Source organism: Tiliqua scincoides, chromosome 2 (assembly GCF_035046505.1).
Source record: "Tiliqua scincoides isolate rTilSci1 chromosome 2, rTilSci1.hap2, whole genome shotgun sequence".
In the NCBI taxonomy this organism is placed as follows: Eukaryota; Metazoa; Chordata; class Lepidosauria; order Squamata; family Scincidae; genus Tiliqua; species Tiliqua scincoides.
This window is the reverse complement of record NC_089822.1, coordinates 155881066-155898681: the sequence shown is the minus strand read 5'-3', so window position 1 is coordinate 155898681 and position 17616 is coordinate 155881066. Positions and strand designations below refer to the sequence as shown.

The following is a 17616-nucleotide window of genomic DNA, read 5'->3' as shown; positions in this document are numbered from 1 at the left end:
TTAAGCATAAGAATCATATCTCTTAGGGAGTGCTTGAACCTGTAGCCTGGTTTTAGTTAAATGATCATGAGCCTCACATCTGCATTACACCAATATGCCAAATTCAGTTTGCTCTCAATATTCATTTCAATTCATGATGCTGATGTGAACTCACTCTTTGGTCTTAATGGAAGCTGAATGAGATATTCTTTGCAGATTAAACATCACTTGAACTACCTAGTACAAATTGACTGAATCTGAGTATCTTTCTGATATTGCTGAAGTATTCAATCTGTGCGTCCCGCCTCCCTAGGGAGGCATGGCTAGCTGACAGGGGCATCTTGAGGGATTTGGGGAGAGAGGTGGCTGTAGCTGTGCTGCTCTGCTCAGCTCAGCTGCATATCTGCCTGCTGACTTACTGCTTTTCCTCCGCTGTGAACAAGGTGGGTGGTGCAGCGTGAGGCTGAGAGGGCGTCTGAAACATGGTGGGGAGAGGTGGGAGAGAAGGCTGGCTGGGCAGCGGCAGAGGTGCTGCATCTCATCAGCTCAGGGCGCACTCCTGGCAGGCTTCAAACTGGGAGGGAAGCCTGACCTAGAGAAAGCAGCGCAGCACTTTCCTCCGATTGGGAAGGAAGGAGCCCAGCCTGCTCTTAGTGGGGGCGGGGGGTGTCCAAATGCCCCAGCCTGCATTCCTTTGTCTTGCCTGGGGGGAATGGGGTGGCATCTGCATGTTGGGTATATGTGTGTGAGCAGCCTCCATCTACTTTGGGGTGAGTTGTAATCTTGCAATCTTGTGGCTGCAATCCTTTCCACACTTTCCTGGGAGTAAGCCCCATTGACTCAAATGGGACTTACTTCTGAGTAGACATACATAGGCTTGGGCTATGTGTCAGCTTAACCAAGGATCCTCACCTTTCTCTTTTTCCTCCCCCTTCTAAAAAGAAAAAAAGCCACTCTTGATGGCTTTGTCTCCAAAAATTGATTAAAAATAAAAATACCTATTCCTTTTCAGCCATCCCCCCTTTTCCTCCTGCCTCCTTTTGGGGGGGGTGTACTCTGTTGGCTGCTATTGTAAGACAAAAGGCACAATCCTAGCTAGGTCTACTCAGAAGTAAGTCCTATTGTGTTCAATGGGACTTACTCCCAGGAAAGTGAGGTTAGGATTGCAGCAAAACAGTCTCTAAGTCTCATTTTGCATCAGTTTGCAATCAGCAGATATATACAAAACAAAGTCTTCCCCTCCCACAGCAAATTCATCACTTCTCCCCCCTCCCTTTCCAAAACTGTCCAGGTGAGCTGCTAACAAACTCAGGGCAAAATCCTAACCAGGTCTACTCAGAAGTAAGTCCTATTTTGTTCACTGGGACTTACTCTTATGTAAGTGTGGTTAGAATTGCAGCCTCAGAGTGCTGGCAGCTGTTTTTTTTTTGTTTTGTTTCTAGTGTATAACACCTTCATCCCCATTTTGGGGGTAACTGAGGTGAGATGCTGTAATGGGGAGCGGTGGCCAATGGCTACAAGGATCAGGGGAAGCGCAGGCCGGAAAAGTTCAAGAACCACTGTGATATTGTAAGATTACAATATCACAGTGGTTCAGGATATAGTGGTTCAGGATATACAGGACTGTATATCTTATATCTGATATAAGATAAAAACTTATAGGTTTTTATTAACAAATGAGCCATTAAAAATGGAATGAATGGCCAAAGAGTGGTCAGGACAACAATATAAATCCTGAATGACTGATATATTGCTTTAGACATCATGTCAAACCATGGTTAAAGAACCTAAACTATGGTCTGAAGCAATGGCTGAATCAGCAAGCCACAGCTACAGTCAGCATTCCACCTCCAGAGGCTGCTGCACCATTGGGCCAGGAGTGACTGTATGAAGCTGGGTATTGACAGAAAATAAAAGGAGAGAGGCAGCTTTAAACCATGGTTTATCTGTTTCACATTGGGAAGCTCAAACCATTTTCCAGCATGGTGTCTGATTTGAGTCAATGTGTGATGTATCACTCACTGAAATGAGAAATGAAATGAAAAATATTCACCAGGATGAGAAGTTCTCACGATAGAATACAAGCCTGAATATTCATATAAATTTTTGGAACCCTGTTATTCAGGGGCTTGAACAAGCACCTTTTCTTTCAACCTCAGTTTTAACTACCATCAACGGAAATTAAGGCTTTATTATTTCAGACCAGAATGTTGCATAGGGAATAACCAGAAACTGGTTGACATTTGTTGGTCATTTCCCATGCATCGCTCTCTATGTATTCTTTCATTAAAAATTTGATTAATTGTGATGATGAATTTCTTCTGTGATTTACAATGTCCACTCTGATTCCCAACAGAAAAGGTGGGGGGCGGGGTAGGATTTAACTAAGCCTTACATAGATACCATTTCTGATTGTGTGAAGAGGTTAATCCCAATGCCACATGCCGCTGACATAATTACAGCTCAGTTCAGAAACAAGCATGTTTGACAAGCTCTTATCCTATGTAGACTAGAAGCTTAACTACCCGGAACATACATACAGCGCTTGCTATTCCAGTAAAATAATACTGACAGCATACTAGTATATTTTTTATGCCCAGTTCGCATAATAGTATCACACCTATACTATTTCAATACCTATAGTAGGCACAATATCTATAGTAAGTACATACAGATTTAACCAATATCTGCTGGTTATAAGAGGTTGGCCCCATGGAGTTTAAAATTAGGGGTTTGCTTTCTCCACTAATTAATTGATAGTGTTGTACAAAATGATGAACAGTGTGGAGAAAGCAGCTAGAGAAGACATTTTTCCGCCTTCTTTTTCATATTAGAATTTAGGGGTCATCCAATGAAACTGACTGGCAATATATTCATGGATGACAGAAGAAAGTACTTCAAAATGCACAATGAACTTCTGAAATTTGACGGTACAAAATATGATGAAAACCGCTAGCTTAGAAGTCTTTCAAATAGAATTAAAGGCATTTATGAAGGACAGACCTATCAATGGCTTTAAAGCTATTATATTTCAGTAGACCCTTCGTGATCAGAAACTGTATACCTATGAATATCTGGTGCTGGGAACAAGCTGGGAAGGATATTATCTTCATGCTCTGCTTGTGAGCACCCAGAGGAGTTCTGCTGGAAAAAGAACGTTGGGCTAGATGGATGGTGGCCTGATCCAAGAAGGCAATGCTTATGTTCTAACATACGCCAAGTCAAAGCTGATTCAAAATACAGCACCCCTCCTTCAATTTAAGGCCAGACCAGAACGAGTGCTAAAACTCATTCTAACATATCCAGAATGAGTGCTAAAAACTTACCACAAAGACTGTTGTTTTGATTCTACTTCACATGGCTAACTTGCAAGCTAATCCAAATTTGCTATATTATGATAGAATTATCAAATGGGATTGAATGGTAGTGCAGTAAATGTAGGTTGAGTTGTGCCATAATGCCATATCTTAGGACCACTTCATGAAGCACCAGATTTCAGCATGGATTCACTCAACCCATATTCTTAACATGTTAGTTTGAATCTTGACATACTTGAAAGACCACCTCCTCCCCATCCTGCATCCACCAGGACGGCGGAAGGAGAGAAAATTTATTTCCATGAGAAAGCAAAACATAGGAGGCGTTGTGCATGAAAGGATGGCTATAAAAGGGCGAAATTACGGTAAATAAGAGCGGAGGCCTTTGAATGTTACAGTTGCAACAAGGACATGTTAAAATGCCATGTTACATACCTTCTAAAACAATAACCTTTGAAGAGCAAACACACCATTGTTTACTTAGCACTTTGCAGATGTATGTTGGGGAAGGGGAGAGAGAGAGAGAGAGAGAGAGCCACAATTAGCTCTGTCTACCCAACATATTTTTCTGTAGTGTTTACTAGGTGGCAAATAAATATACATTGCTGTTCAAAGGTGACAGTTTACTGTTTTTTTTTACATAATATGGATCTGTAATGTTTGCCCACTAAAACCTAATGTGAGTTTATAATTAATATCTATTGAAATAATTATGTATGAAATTAAAAAATTAAAATAATTATGTGTGAGTGTAGCTATGAGGAAAGGTGGAATGAATCTGGTATGCAGATGAGCAACATCAAGGGGATGTATGATGGTATCAAGCAGGCCCTAGGTCCAACACAGAAGAAAATTGCCCCTCTGAAGTCTGCCACAGGCGAGGTCATCCAGGATCGGGCGCAGCAGATGGAACGCTGGGTGCAGCACTACTCTGAGCTATATTCCAGAGAAAATGTAGTCACCGAAGAAGCACTGAACAACATTGAGTGCCTGCCTGTGCTGGAAGAGCTTGACAGTGAACCAACCCTAGAAGAACTTCACGTGGCCCTGGACTCCCTTGCCTTTGGCAAGGCACCTGGAAAAGACAGCATCCCTGCTGAAGTCCTAAAATGCTGCAAAGAGATCATCGTCACTGAGCTGCATGAAATCCTCTGTCTCTGCTGGAGAGAAGGTGGAGTACCTCAAGACATGAGGGATGCAAACATCATCACGCTGTACAAGAACAAAGGTGACAGGGGTGACTGCAACAACTACCGCGGCATCTCTCTCCTTAGCGTTGTAGGAAAGCTGTTTGCCCGAGTTGTACTAAAGAGGCTCCAGGTACTTGCAGAGAGCGTCTATCCAGAATCGCAGTGTGGATTCCGAGCCAACAGGTCCACCACTGATATGGTATTCTCCCTTAGACAACTGCAGGAGAAATGCAGGGAACAACGACAGCCACTCTTTATAGCCTTCATAGATCTCACAAAGGCTTTCGACCTGGTCAGCAGAGACGGCCTCTTCAAGATTCTCCCCAAGATTGGATGTCCACCCAGGCTCCTCAGCATCATCAGATCTTTCCACAAAGACATGAAGGGCACTGTTGTCTTTGATGGCTCCACATCAGACCCTTTTGACATCCGAAGCGGAGTGAAGCAGGGCTGTGTTCTTGTACCAACCTTGTTTGGGATTTTCTTCGCTGTCCTGCTGAAGCAGGCCTTTGGAACTGCAACAGAAGGCATCTATCTCCGGACCAGATCAGACGGAAAGCTCTTCAACCTCTCCAGACTGAGAGCAAAATCCAAAGTCCAGCTGAAATGTCTGCGTGACTTCCTCTTTGCCGATGATGCAGCTGTCACTACCCACTCTGCCAAAGATCTCCAGCAGCTCATGGATCGTTTTAGCAAGGCCTGCCAAGATTTTGGACTGACAATCAGCCTGAAGAAAACACAGGTCATGGTTCAGGATGTGGACTCACCTCCCTGCATTACAATCTCTGAGCATGAACTGGAGGTTGTCCATGACTTTGTGTACCTTGGCTCAACGATCTCCGACACTCATTCTCTCGATACCGAGCTAAACAAGCGCATCGGTAAAGCAGCTACCACGTTTTCCAGACTCACAAAGAGAGTCTGGTCCAACAAGAAGCTGACGGAACATACCAAGATCCAGGTCTACAGAGCTTGCGTCCTAAGTACACTTCTGTACTGCAGCGAGTCATGGACTCTTCGCTCACAACAGGAGAGGAAACTGAGCGCTTTCCACATGCGCTGCCTCCGACGCATCCTCGGCATCACCTGGCAGGACAAAGTTCCAAACAACACAGTCCTGGAACGTGCTGGAATCCCTAGCATGTATTCACTGCTGAAACAGAGACGCCTGCGTTGGCTTGGTCATGTCGTGAGAATGGATGATGGCCGGATCCCAAAGGATCTCCTCTATGGAGAACTCGTGCAAGGAAAGCGCCCTACAGGTAGACCACAGCTGCGATACAAGGACATCTGCAAGAGGGATCTGAAGGCCTTAGGGATGGACCTCAACAAGTGGGAAACCCTGGCCTCTGAGCGGCCCGCTTGGAGGCAGGCTGTGCAGCATGGCCTTTCCCAGTTTGAAGAGACACTTTGCCAACAGTCTGAGGCTAAGAGGCAAAGAAGGAAGGCCCATAGCCAGGGAGACAGACCAGGGACAGACTGCACTTGCTCCCGGTGTGGAAGGGATTGTCACTCCCGGATTGGCCTTTTCAGCCACACTAGACGCTGTGCCAGAACCACCTTTCAGAGCGCGATACCATAGTCTTTCGAGACTGAAGGTTGCCAATATAAAACCTAATGTGAGTTTATAATTAATATCTATTGAAATAATTATGTATGAAATTAAAAAATTAAAATAATTATGTGTGAGTGTAGCTATGAGGAAAGGTGGAATGAATCTGGTATGCAGATGAGGTATGATCTCAAGATCTAGACCGTAGCTCAGTAAACTAGCACTTTTCTGAGGCTGCAATCCCTATTATAGGGAGACAATTCTGAACAACCCAAATACATGAACAGAATAAAGTCCTTCTATCAAACTTTGCATGTGTTGTAATTGGCATCTGTCGTTTGCTCATCCTGTTTGGTGAGGAACTCACGACAGCAGGTCATTCTGCCCTGCCTTTTTAAAATGTCTGTCCATGACTACAACATGGCGACTCTAGTATCAAGACAAGTGCAGGATGGCAAAGTTGTGAATCATCACCATGAAAGGGGCAAGTTCCATGGAGGAAAGTCTTATTGCAAAACATGCAACAGACGCAGCATGCTATTTAGAGCTGCCATGTTCGTGTTCATGAAGCTCTCAGGAGCATACCATTGTGTAATAATTGTTTATTACACAAGTGTTTGTGTAACAAGCAATTATCTGTTACATCAGTTTATTGAGAAATTAAACACATCTTTAAAACACCTTTCATCTTAAACTGCTATTAAAGTTTTGTGGCATAACTGGCTTGTGAGTTGCAACATAAGGAACCTGACTTTGAAATAAAATTGGCCCAAATCCCAACCCACTTTCCAGCACTGGCATAGCTGTGCCAATGGGATGTGTGCTGCATCCTGCAGTTGGGTGGCACTCATGCAGGCCTCCTCAAAGTAAGGGAATGCTCGTTCCCTTACCTTGGAGCTGCATTGCCCTTATGTCAGTGCTGGAAAGTGGCTTAGGATTGTGCCCTAGTTTTTTCACATGTTTCTGTAAAAATGCAAACCAACAGTGTCATGATCCATTGGGCTGGGGTATATTTTCCATGAGGAATGCTGGCAAATATCCACCACAGAAGGTAGAAGGACAGAGATGTTATATTCTCAAAAGATAAGCTTTTCTGGCCTTGTTTTAATCTTTCCATGAGTGGCTTTTATCTAGCTGATATTTAGGAAGTCTATATTCTTGGCCTCAAGGTCTTTAAGATAAAACAATATAAAAATAGCCTTCTGAAGGCAGGGGTCTGGAAAACAGAAGAAGAAAGTGCAGGAAGTGAACAGTTTGCCCATCCTTCAATGGGTTCATGACAGCAGAAAAATTAATGGCTACTTAACAAGCCAAATTTAGGGGTAGAACAATAAGAAGCTAAGCCACCTTGAACATACACATTACCCAATCAAAGTGCTGAGGCAAGACAGAAATGCCACAACCTAAGTAAACTTGCCTAAAGGTAAAGCTACCATCCAGGGCATAAGAGCAAGGAAGTTTTATCTAGAGTTTGGAGGCAGAGTACCTTGAAAAGTTCCAAGATGAACATCCTTTTCCTGTGTTTGTTCCAAGACTAGACTGTTGTATTAAATGTTTTCTTTTTCCTCAAGGCACTGTTTCTCCATATTTCCCATCAACAAACTCCCCCTGGTCTGCTCTAAATGTGCACAACACAACACCAGAGAGATGTCACTCTATGCTGCATGCCATTAGAGTTATGGGCTCTCAATCAGGGGAAAAAAGAAATGCTCAATTTTGCTTGTGACTGATGTCTACATAATAATGGTCACTGCCTGCACTTCTTTCGTCTCACCTGGTGCACCTCTCTCTTTCTCGATTACATTTTCTGCATCTGATAAAGTGGTCTGTAGTTCTTGGTTAGTTAAGGTGATAAAATGATCAGTTTACAATCCTACATTACTGCACCCAATGTAATTTAATTGAAATTTCATACACTAGTTAAGCACAAGAGGTCTAATTTGTTACTAGCAGGTGGAATCATGAACAGGCCCTTTGTGCTGAGGTAGAAGTGGCACTGCTGAAAGGGTGGCTTGCACAATAATTGGCCTCTCCCAGCACCTTGGCAGCATTTCCTTCTCTCAGCCCCACTTAGTCTGCCTCTTATCTCTTAGAGTTCCTTGCCTTCTGAGGCCTCCTTCCATCTCTTCCTCCCAGAGCACTGGCAGAAGCAGCACAACTGGGGGTTAGGGTGGGGTTACAGTCCAGCAACTCCACCCTCTTAATAGCCCTGCATAAGATGCAACACAATAGTTCCTTGGGTAAACAGGAGATCATGCAAATGACTATTAATAATATCAGAATCAGGCCAAAGGCCCATCTAGCCTAGCATCCTATTTTCCACAATGGTCCACCAGCTGCCTCTAGGAAGCCTACAAGCAGAACAGGAAGGTATTCTTCTCTCCCACCATTGCTCTCCTGCGACGTATTCAGAGGCATACTGCTGCTGGAACTGGAGGCAATGCATAGCCATCATGACTAGTAGCCATTGATAAATCTGTCCTTCATGAATTTATCCAATTTCCTTTTAAAGCCATCAATACTTGTGACCATCGCCACATCTTGTTGCAATCAATTCCGCATGCTAACTATGCACTGTGCAAAGAGGGACTTCCTTTTATCCATGCTAAATCTGTCAATCAGTTTCTCTGGATGACCCCTGGCAGCACAATACCTAGCATAGCTGACCAATTTTTAACATCACCCTCTTCCATCATACTCAAATGTGTCTTCTTCCCTGCCCACCTCCATTTCTTCTTAATACACAGCCTGAAGAGCAGCACTGGAGAACCTGCGGTATTTAATATGTTAATTTCATCAGCCTGAAAACTAGCAGCTAATCCTAAAACATTGATTTTTCAATAACTGCAGAGGTGAGGCATCATCACCACCCTTTTTATTGTTCCCAGTTAACAATTCATTTCATGCATTTGGTGCTCTGTGATTTAAGACCTCTTGAGGTAGTCAACAACAACCAGACAAAACATTAGAAACAGCAGTAAAACATATCAGCTAAAACCAGGAATTAAAAGCTTTATGGAGCAGAAGGTTTTTGTACTACAAACAAAATCAGAAAGAAGTTTAAGGAATAACAACAGGAAGGGAATTCCAAAGATGAGGCACCACCACCAAAAAGCCCTGTTCTTGTGTCAAACAAGAGTCCAAGATTACGCCACTTTAAGCTGAAGGCAAAGTGAGGATAGGCTTATGTGGGCAAAAGCAGTCATAAGAGCCCAAGCCTAACCATGCCTCTCTTCAGAAGTCCCAATGTGTTCCATGGGGCTTACTCCCAGGAAAATCTGTACAGGATTGCAGTCTGAGGGCCCAATCCTATTCAACTTTCCAACTCCGCAATGCAACCTCATAGTAAGGGAACACACGTTCCCATATCTTGAGAAGGTCCCAGTGACTGCCTCTCCACCACAGGATGCAGCATACACCCCACTGGCACAACTACAGCAGTGCTGCAAAATTGGATAGGACTGGGCCCTAACTGTGCAATGCTAGGCATGTTTCCTCAAAAGTTAGTTCCACTGTGTTCAATGGGACCTACTCCCAGGAAAGTGTGTACAGGATTGGGCCCTAGTTATCCACTTGTGTGGGGGGGCATTGATGTCAAAGAGCCCTTTTAGCTCTTGCAGACTTCTAGAAAAACAAAACTTCAGAAGAGGAAAGAAGAGCAGAAAGGAATTTCAGCAGGTGCAGCTCTTCTCACCCAGGCTCCCCTTTCTCTTTGCCCACCCTCATTAACCTTCCAGGCCCCTTTTCTGCCCCCCCCCCCAATAAGTTTATCATCCACTCTGGCCTCCCTCAAGCACCCAGTTCCTGGTGCCTTCTCTCCCACTCCTGCTGTCCTCCTCTCCTGCAGTCCTTCTGCCCCCCCCCCTTGCAGGGCTGTTGAGAGCTGGCCTTGGGGCAGGGGGCAAGATGCCTGACTGGAGACCCCCTTCCTAAATTTTCCTACTAGACCACATGGTACTACATCCTTGAGACAAGTTTTTGATTGACAGTTCTAACAACATAAACAAGGCTGAGACCAAATGCAGGCATAGATGTCTATCAGCATGTATTTATTTTGCAGTCAATGTGTTGGGGGGGCATGACTCTTCTCCTGCCTTTCCTACATGCTTTCCTGCCAGTGCATGGAGGATATACCATAGAGTTTGAAAACACTCCCGGCTGCGAACGCTGAGGTCCCTTCTGTCACACGCTTTCTCTATGATCACAGCCTGGACTTCCGGGCTGGGCTACAGAACGCTGTGTGAAGGGCCCCTGAGCTCTTCGCGGCTTAAGGATGGGAATGGGAGATAGTCGACGGCATGTGGGCGGGGATATGCTAATGAGGGCGGCTCTGCGCCCTGTGATTGGCCATGTCGCGTTCTGGGGGAGAAGCACAGCCGAGTGGCGGGGTAGCGGCGGCAGCGTTTGACGCGGCTGCCTCGCTGCTCCCAGGATGAGCCGCAGTGGGGGGATCGTTTGCTGGAAGCGGGTGGCCGCGCTCCGCTTCCTGCTGCCCAAGGGGTCCCCCGCGGGTAAGCCGCCACCTCCGCTCTGGAGCTGTACGGAGCTGCTAGGCAGGTCGGGTCCTGGAAGGGAAGCCGAGAGGCAGGCGTGGTGCTTTGCCCTGTGGGGAGATGGGGCGCTGGAAATGGAGGAGGGACCGCTGTGGGGCTGGAGAAAGGGGTGAAGGAAGGCCAGGGGGCTAGTAAAGCTGAGACTGATGTGAAGGGAGTGGGAGAGAGAGGTCCATTTGAGTAGGGCAGCAGTTCCCAAACTGTGGACCTGGGACCCACCAAGTAGGTCATGACTCAATTTTGGGTGGGTCGTGAAACTGACACAACAGATTATACTATGTGCAAGAAGGGTTAAATCACCCACTGCTTGGGGGGAGCACTGCTGCCTAATCACCATTATAGCCACAGAGGCTTGAGCAGTTGGTGAAGTGAAACTTTTTTTAAGGTGGGTCCTGGTGCTAAAAATTTGGGAACGACTGGATGCCTGTGAAGGCGAGTCATAAGATCATGCAGGGAGGCAAACTCTTTGGAGCAGTGTTTTTCAAACTGTGGGTTGGGACCCACTAGGTGGGTTGCGAGCCAGTTTCAGGTGGGTCCTCATTCATTTCAATATTTTATTTTTAATATATTAGACTTGATGCTACCATGGTATGTGACTGCATTTGGGAAAATGTGACAGATCTGTACTTTGAGCAGGCTACTCTGTGTATGCTTTGAACAATGATAGTCAATGGGACTTACTCCTGGGTAAGTGTGGGTAGGATTACAGCCTAGGATTGTTAAAATTTTTCCTGCTTGGTGATGTCACTTCTGGTCATGACATCACTTCCAATGGGTCCTGACAGATTCTCATTCTAAAAAGTGGGTTTTGGTGCTAAAAGTGTGAGAACCACTACCTTGGAGGGATGAGTTGGAAGAGGTCTATATTATAGGGGAGAATGCAAAAAGGCAGATTACTGAATGAAGAGTTGGGGGGTTGGACTCCTTGGGGAATGATTGGGAGAGAAGAGTGGGTGACACCCAACTTTTTGGAGAAAGTGGCAGGAGTTGAAAAGACTTTTAACAACAGTGCTCTCTTTTTGGTGTCACAGTGGGATGATTTCAAGAATGTCAGACAAGTGAACTCGGGAATGTCTGAACTGAGTGTTTTAGAGGACTGTGTGCCTGCATTGTGCATATCTGGCTCTGCCGTTTGAATGAGTTTCAGTCTGTGTTGATCTTGCCTTTCCATGCTATAGGGAAAGGAGGTACCAATATGCAGGGCCCATGGGGGGGGGGGTAAAATTTGTGCCCAGGCCCAGGGTCAAAAAGGGGGGCCAGGAGCCAAAGAAAGGGTCCCAGAAATTCCCTGGGATCTTATTTTCCTATCTCACCTGGACTAGTTGCCCGCATGGGATACTGGATGCACAGGTGCTGCTGCTGCTGAAAGCCATATGTTCTGGGCCAGGGAATGCATACATGACACTCCTTTACACAGTGTCAAATCTAGGCAGAAACTGGCCTGCTATAGTAGCTCTTTGGTGTGTAGATGCACTTGCCATGAAGGAGTGTTTAGGTGCTCAGGGACACACAGCTGCAGGGTTATAGCTGGTGCAGAAGTATGTTTTGGTGCAAAAAGAACACTTTCCATTCTAGTGCGAGTCTAAATAAGATGATGCTGATTTACTGAAATGATTTTCTAAATTTAAAAGATTTTAGTGAGACTTAGGAGTGCGTTTGGTTTTCCATGTTACTGTATCGAGCTGCCAGTGCTGCATGGGCAGGTAGACCCTGGCTCTGCATTGGGAAGCCCAGTAGACCTGGCTCCAAAGACTTTTCTGGCTGTTGCCATGCTCCTCTTGTCCTGGTTTGCCCCATCTCCACCCTTGTTCTGCCCATCCTTGTCACCACCCTCCTCTCTCTATTTCATCCCCCCCCCCCCCGTTTGGGAAGGGGCCCAAAAGAGGCTTTGTACTCCCTGATAAAATTCCTCTTGGAGGCCCTGCCAATATGGGACTGTTCAGACTGCCCAAAGGGGTTTCTTGTCAGTATGGGAGGGAAAGCTACCAAACAATTACTCATCCTTTTGGATTTGCATTAAAAGGCTGAATCCAATGTGTGGGAAGTTGCTATGCAGATGTTCCTTTATAGATTTTCTTTGTTCTTGTGCCTTTCTGCAACTTGGTGCCTATACAGGATGCACACTAATGTTCACAGAAACTATCTGCATCCTTCCCAAAATGTCTACACTGTAGCCCCAGGGTTAGGCATATTGTTACCATAGTGGGGATGAACAGTCCTAATGATAGAGTGGAAAGTTCCTCATGCTGGCTTCTGGACCACAGTCATCAAGTTTAACTGTTCCTAGGAAGAGCTAAACTTGATGGTTGTGGTGCAGAAGCCTTCAGGAAGAGCTTTTCACTCTATGATTATTCTGGCCACAAAAGCCTTGGTTCCTATAATAGTCCGAATGTCCCCTGCCCTCTTCTGCTTGTTCAGATCATGCAGTTTTTTGTGCTGCGGTTGCACCTCATGGGAATAAGTGAAGCAGACATGCCCATTGACTTGGGGAGAAGGAGGAGTCCAGGACTGAGAGAGCATATGATGTGATAAGTCAAGATGTAATTGAGCAAGGGCATTGAATGGCTATGGCAATGCTTTGTTTCCTTTCAAGTGGCCAAGTGAATAGGTTAAATTTCTGAATGGCTATTAGAAGGCATTAAGGCAGTACTTTTCACAGTATGGCAGGTGATATTTGGCCCCACTGTCATGGTGATTGTGTGGCACTACCAACCTAGCCTGACCCTACTGGGAGGTGGCTGGGGTGGCGGCTCATCAGTGGGCAAAATGTGACTGTGCAGCAGCCTGGCCCTTCTAAAGGAGCCCCAGTTATGGGGCAACCTGCCCACTCCTGTGCACAGCTGCTGTCTCTGGTGGCCGTGGTGGTGCTTGCAAAAGCAGTCCCTTCAAGAGTGGTACTTGTAGGTGGAGAGAGTTAAAAAACGCTGCATTAAACCAAGACTGATTGGTCACAGGATGGAACAGTGGCCAAACAGAAGAGTATTCAATTTCTGGATGGCTGTTGTGATACATAAGTTGAATCCTGTTATGTTGCCTGTGAACTTTGGTGTCTTCATTTAAATTAACTGTCACACAAACCAACTTGGTGAGGGGCTGTACCTCAGTAGTTAAGCGTATGCTTTGCTTGCAGAAGGTCCTGGGTTCAATACCTGGTATGTCCAGATTGAGCTGAGAAATATTCCTATTTCAGACTGTGGAGATGGGCCAGTGGTCTGACTTTACAGCTTCTTATACACTACCCAGTGACCATTGTAGTGCGTGAAAGTGATTTTGGACTTTTCTGTGGAGATGGGGGGGCCTGTAAGTATGCTATGAGCTTGGGGGGGGGGCTTCCTATCTATGTCCATGACTCATTGCAGGGCTCCTGAAGTTTCATAAAAATCACTGTTCAGTCTTCACCAAATATCTCTGTGCATTTCAATAGCCACTGTAGGCCCATGCTTTTCCCTTTTGGACATTTCAGAACCCTATTCAACATTTGGGGCTGTCCCAAAAGCACTGGTGTAGCTAAGGGAGACAAGGGGGGAGTACATTGCCCTTGGTACCAGGCCTTGAGCGGGTGTCAAGGGAGCTTAAAACTAGTGGCCAAAATTGTGGAAACCTTGGTATTTATGAATAATACCATCATGTTATATATCATTTGTTTCATTGAATTCTGCATAAAATTACCTGTCAAACTGTACTGAATTATCTGTATTCTCTCAAACGGTATAACCAAATAACCAGAAAAGGAAAACTGCCTTATGTAACAAAAAGTGGATTTCCTTAACTCGGAACAATCAGTCTCATTGGTCAGTTTTGAGAGTCAGTTAGGTGTTTTGATACAGTATGAAACAAATAAGGTGTTAGTATGAGTCAGTTTTCATTTCCATGTATCATAATCCAGTTACACCTGCTCACTAGGCAGAGAGGCACTTTTTCAAGTGTTGCTCCTCTTATATTTAGTAGGGGGAGAATAACTGTCCCTCTTTATAAAAGAGCATAGTGTCTCTTCTAATGGCTGTTTGCTGGTGCTCTTTTGCATCGTCTTTGTGAGCTCTTTTGGGACAGGGCGCCATTTAGTTAATTGATCTTTGTCTATAAACAGCTTTGTGAACTTTTTTGTTGTAAAGTGCTACATAAATATTCTTAATAATAATTGGAGCTAATTCTAAAGCTAATCCAGTTATGTGAATGTCATTAAGGGCACAATTCTATCCTGCGGTGGAACAGGCAAGCCAAGAGGCTTGCACTGTGTCCAGTGCAGGATAGGGGCCCAAAGTAGCTCAGCCAGAGGTAAGAGGAAACTTTTCCCCTTACCTCTGGGTAAGGCACCCTGGCCCCTATGGGTCTCCTTGGACTTGTGCCACCTCTGGAACCACAAGTTTGAGGAGAGCGGAGCGACTTGAAGCAACTCTGAACTCCCCGGGAATGGGGGTTGGGATCCGGCATAACTGCCAGGTCCTAGCCAGCCTCCCACTCCCCATCCACCTGCCCTGGGGCCTCCCAGCCCAGAACGCCTCCCTTCCACCTCCTCCCCACCCACCCCAGAGTCTTGCATTGGCCAAGCTTGGCTGATACAAGACTTGGAGCTTCCATCGGCGTGTGGACTTTTGTCAGCCTCCGCAGGCTGATGCGCCTCTGCTGACTCACAAGGGGGCACAAACTTGCATTTATTTTCCTCTTATCCAGATTAGCTGCTCCTTCCCATTTACCTGTGTTAGTTAAAAGAGGGGAACTGATCAGGGGTGAACTCTGCCAGAGCCTTCGTTGCTATTTGCATTGGGGGTGGGGGTGGTGTTAGGGCTTTGGCTTTTTTGATTTGGAGAAAGTGACTGAGGTGCATAATGAAATGGAGAAGATCCTTGGGATCAGGATCAATGCCAAACTGCTGCAGCCTGGGTTGGACTCAAGGAGCTCATCTTGAATATCTAGAGCAGGGGTGTCAGACTCGGTTCAAATGGCATTATTTGAGCCCAATAGCATTAATGATGCCTGCTGAGGACCAGAAGGGTTGTCATTCAGCAGGAAGTGACGTCATTCAGCAGGTCATGACCAGAAATAAGCACTCTGTCCTCACTTAGGAATTCATTAGCTGCAAATGACAGAAGAGAAAATACACAAATCTCGATCGTATTTTCAAGATATGGAAGAGCCCAATCATTATGCGGGCTGACCTTTCAGTAGTGGCACCTCAACACAACTCAGAAGTTGAGAGAAGCTGAAGATCATGCTTGGAGAGCCTGGTAAAGCATTTCCATGGGCTGCATCTGGCCGCAGGGCCTTATGTTTGAAACCCCTGATCTAGAGGCTTTTTCATACAGTGTATAGTTTGTGTACTGAGGCAAGTTGCTGCCATCCTCGGTTCGGTTTGCTACCAAACAGGATTAGACAAATGTCTGGAATCTAATAGTTGATAAAAGAAAAAAAAATTACCCTTCCTGTTTTCACAGCATCACTAACTTCTTAATGCCCAGAGTGATGGGGAAATGGATTCTTCCATTACTTTGCTCTGCCCATTCTTTAAGGCATCTATTACTGTATTGGTTCCTGGTAGAAATCAGATACTAGGCTAAATGGGCCATCAATCTAACCCATCAAGTAGTTCTGATACATCTGTTGTAGAACCCAAATAGGTGAAAATATCAGGGATGGTTTAACAAAATGCTGGTCATTTAACATTTAAGGCTTGTTCCCCAGCATGCCACTATCTTTGTGCTTTGCAGTACAAACATTTTCTGTGACTGCCAAGGTCTTGCTGGATGGAAAATGGTCTATCGCTGCTAGGCCTTCATGTCTCTGATTAACTTGAGCATGTTAACCGAGATTATCAATGATCTCTGGCCTCTGGATTGTATTTCTGTCATGAATGAAAGATTTCAGACTAGCATTGCTGCTAAGGTCAAAGTTTAACAAATGGGAATGAGGTTATGGATGTGGTTATTGGCATAGATAGCAAGTAGTCAAGGACGTGCATCTATGATTAATATAGCATGCTGCAGTGATAGCTCCACAATGCAAAGCCATACACAAAAATGACTCTTTCCAGCCCTGATTCAGGCAGAGTCTCTGAAACAAATATTAGGTGGTAGTTGTTATTCAAAGAGCAAGTGCTTAAGGACAAACTAATTTCATACTTATTCTGGCTGGGGGTGGATGGAGGTGGGGTCCTCCCCCAATCCTCCATTCTGTGGATCTTCTAAATTCAAAGGTGTTGGCTCAAAGCTGTGCCCTATAATTGTGAACTGGAAGATTGGCACTAATGGTATTGCTTATAAGATCACTAATAAGATGAAGGGTGCATGGTAATGAGGACAAGTCAACTAACTACTTTATCTATCTGATAGAGCAGGGGTGCCCAAACCCCAACCCAGGGGCCATTTGTGGCCCTTGGGGACCCCTAATCTGGCCCGTGGAGAGCTCCCAGTCTCCAATGAGCCTCTGGTCCTCCAGAGACATGCTAGAGCCTGTGATGGGCTGACGCAACTGCTTTCAATGTGAGAGTGACTGTTCAACCTCTCATATGAGCTGCGGTCTGAGGGCTTCCTCCACTGTTTGCTGTTTTACTCTGTAATGGAGCAGCGGCAGTGAAGGAAATGCCAGTCTTGCTTTGTGCAAGGCCTTTTATAGCCATTGAGCTATCGTAAGGCCATTCATTCAAAAAACTTCCATCTCTAATATATTCATTTAAGTAAATTTATTCAAATTTGAATGTAAATTAATTCTTTTTTCCCAGCCCCCAACACAGTGTCAGAGAGATGATGTGGCCCTCCTGCCAAAACGTTTGAATACCCCTGTGATAGAGCTTAAAAAAATTCATAGGCATCAGAAACCAATTTTAAGGAGCCAAACCTATGCAGAGATTGGGGGTGGACCATCAACCATTTTCACACCTGTGTCAGTTTTGTTTACCAGGCATTCTTTAAGATCTTAGCTCAGTAATTTACAGTTAGCTTTACTTCTGCTAAAAAAAAAAACACCAATCTACCATATCCATCCAGGGTTATGGGAGGAATACTTCCGAGACTTATATAAAGACGCAGATG

General features: G+C 45.2%; 1 protein-coding gene across 2 annotated transcripts in view; it reads left to right on the top strand.

Annotated features, from left to right (window-relative positions):
* Window positions 1-10262: 10262 nt before the first annotated feature.
* Window positions 10263-17616, top strand: part of FDXR (ferredoxin reductase) — a 32142-nt gene continuing 24788 nt past the window's right edge. For both annotated transcript variants that reach the window (XM_066614428.1, XM_066614427.1), the window contains exon 1: window positions 10263-10549. In XM_066614428.1, coding sequence (XP_066470525.1) covers window positions 10471-10549 — 79 coding nt within the window. In that variant the 5' untranslated portion in view covers window positions 10263-10470. The remainder of the gene's footprint in view (window positions 10550-17616) is intronic.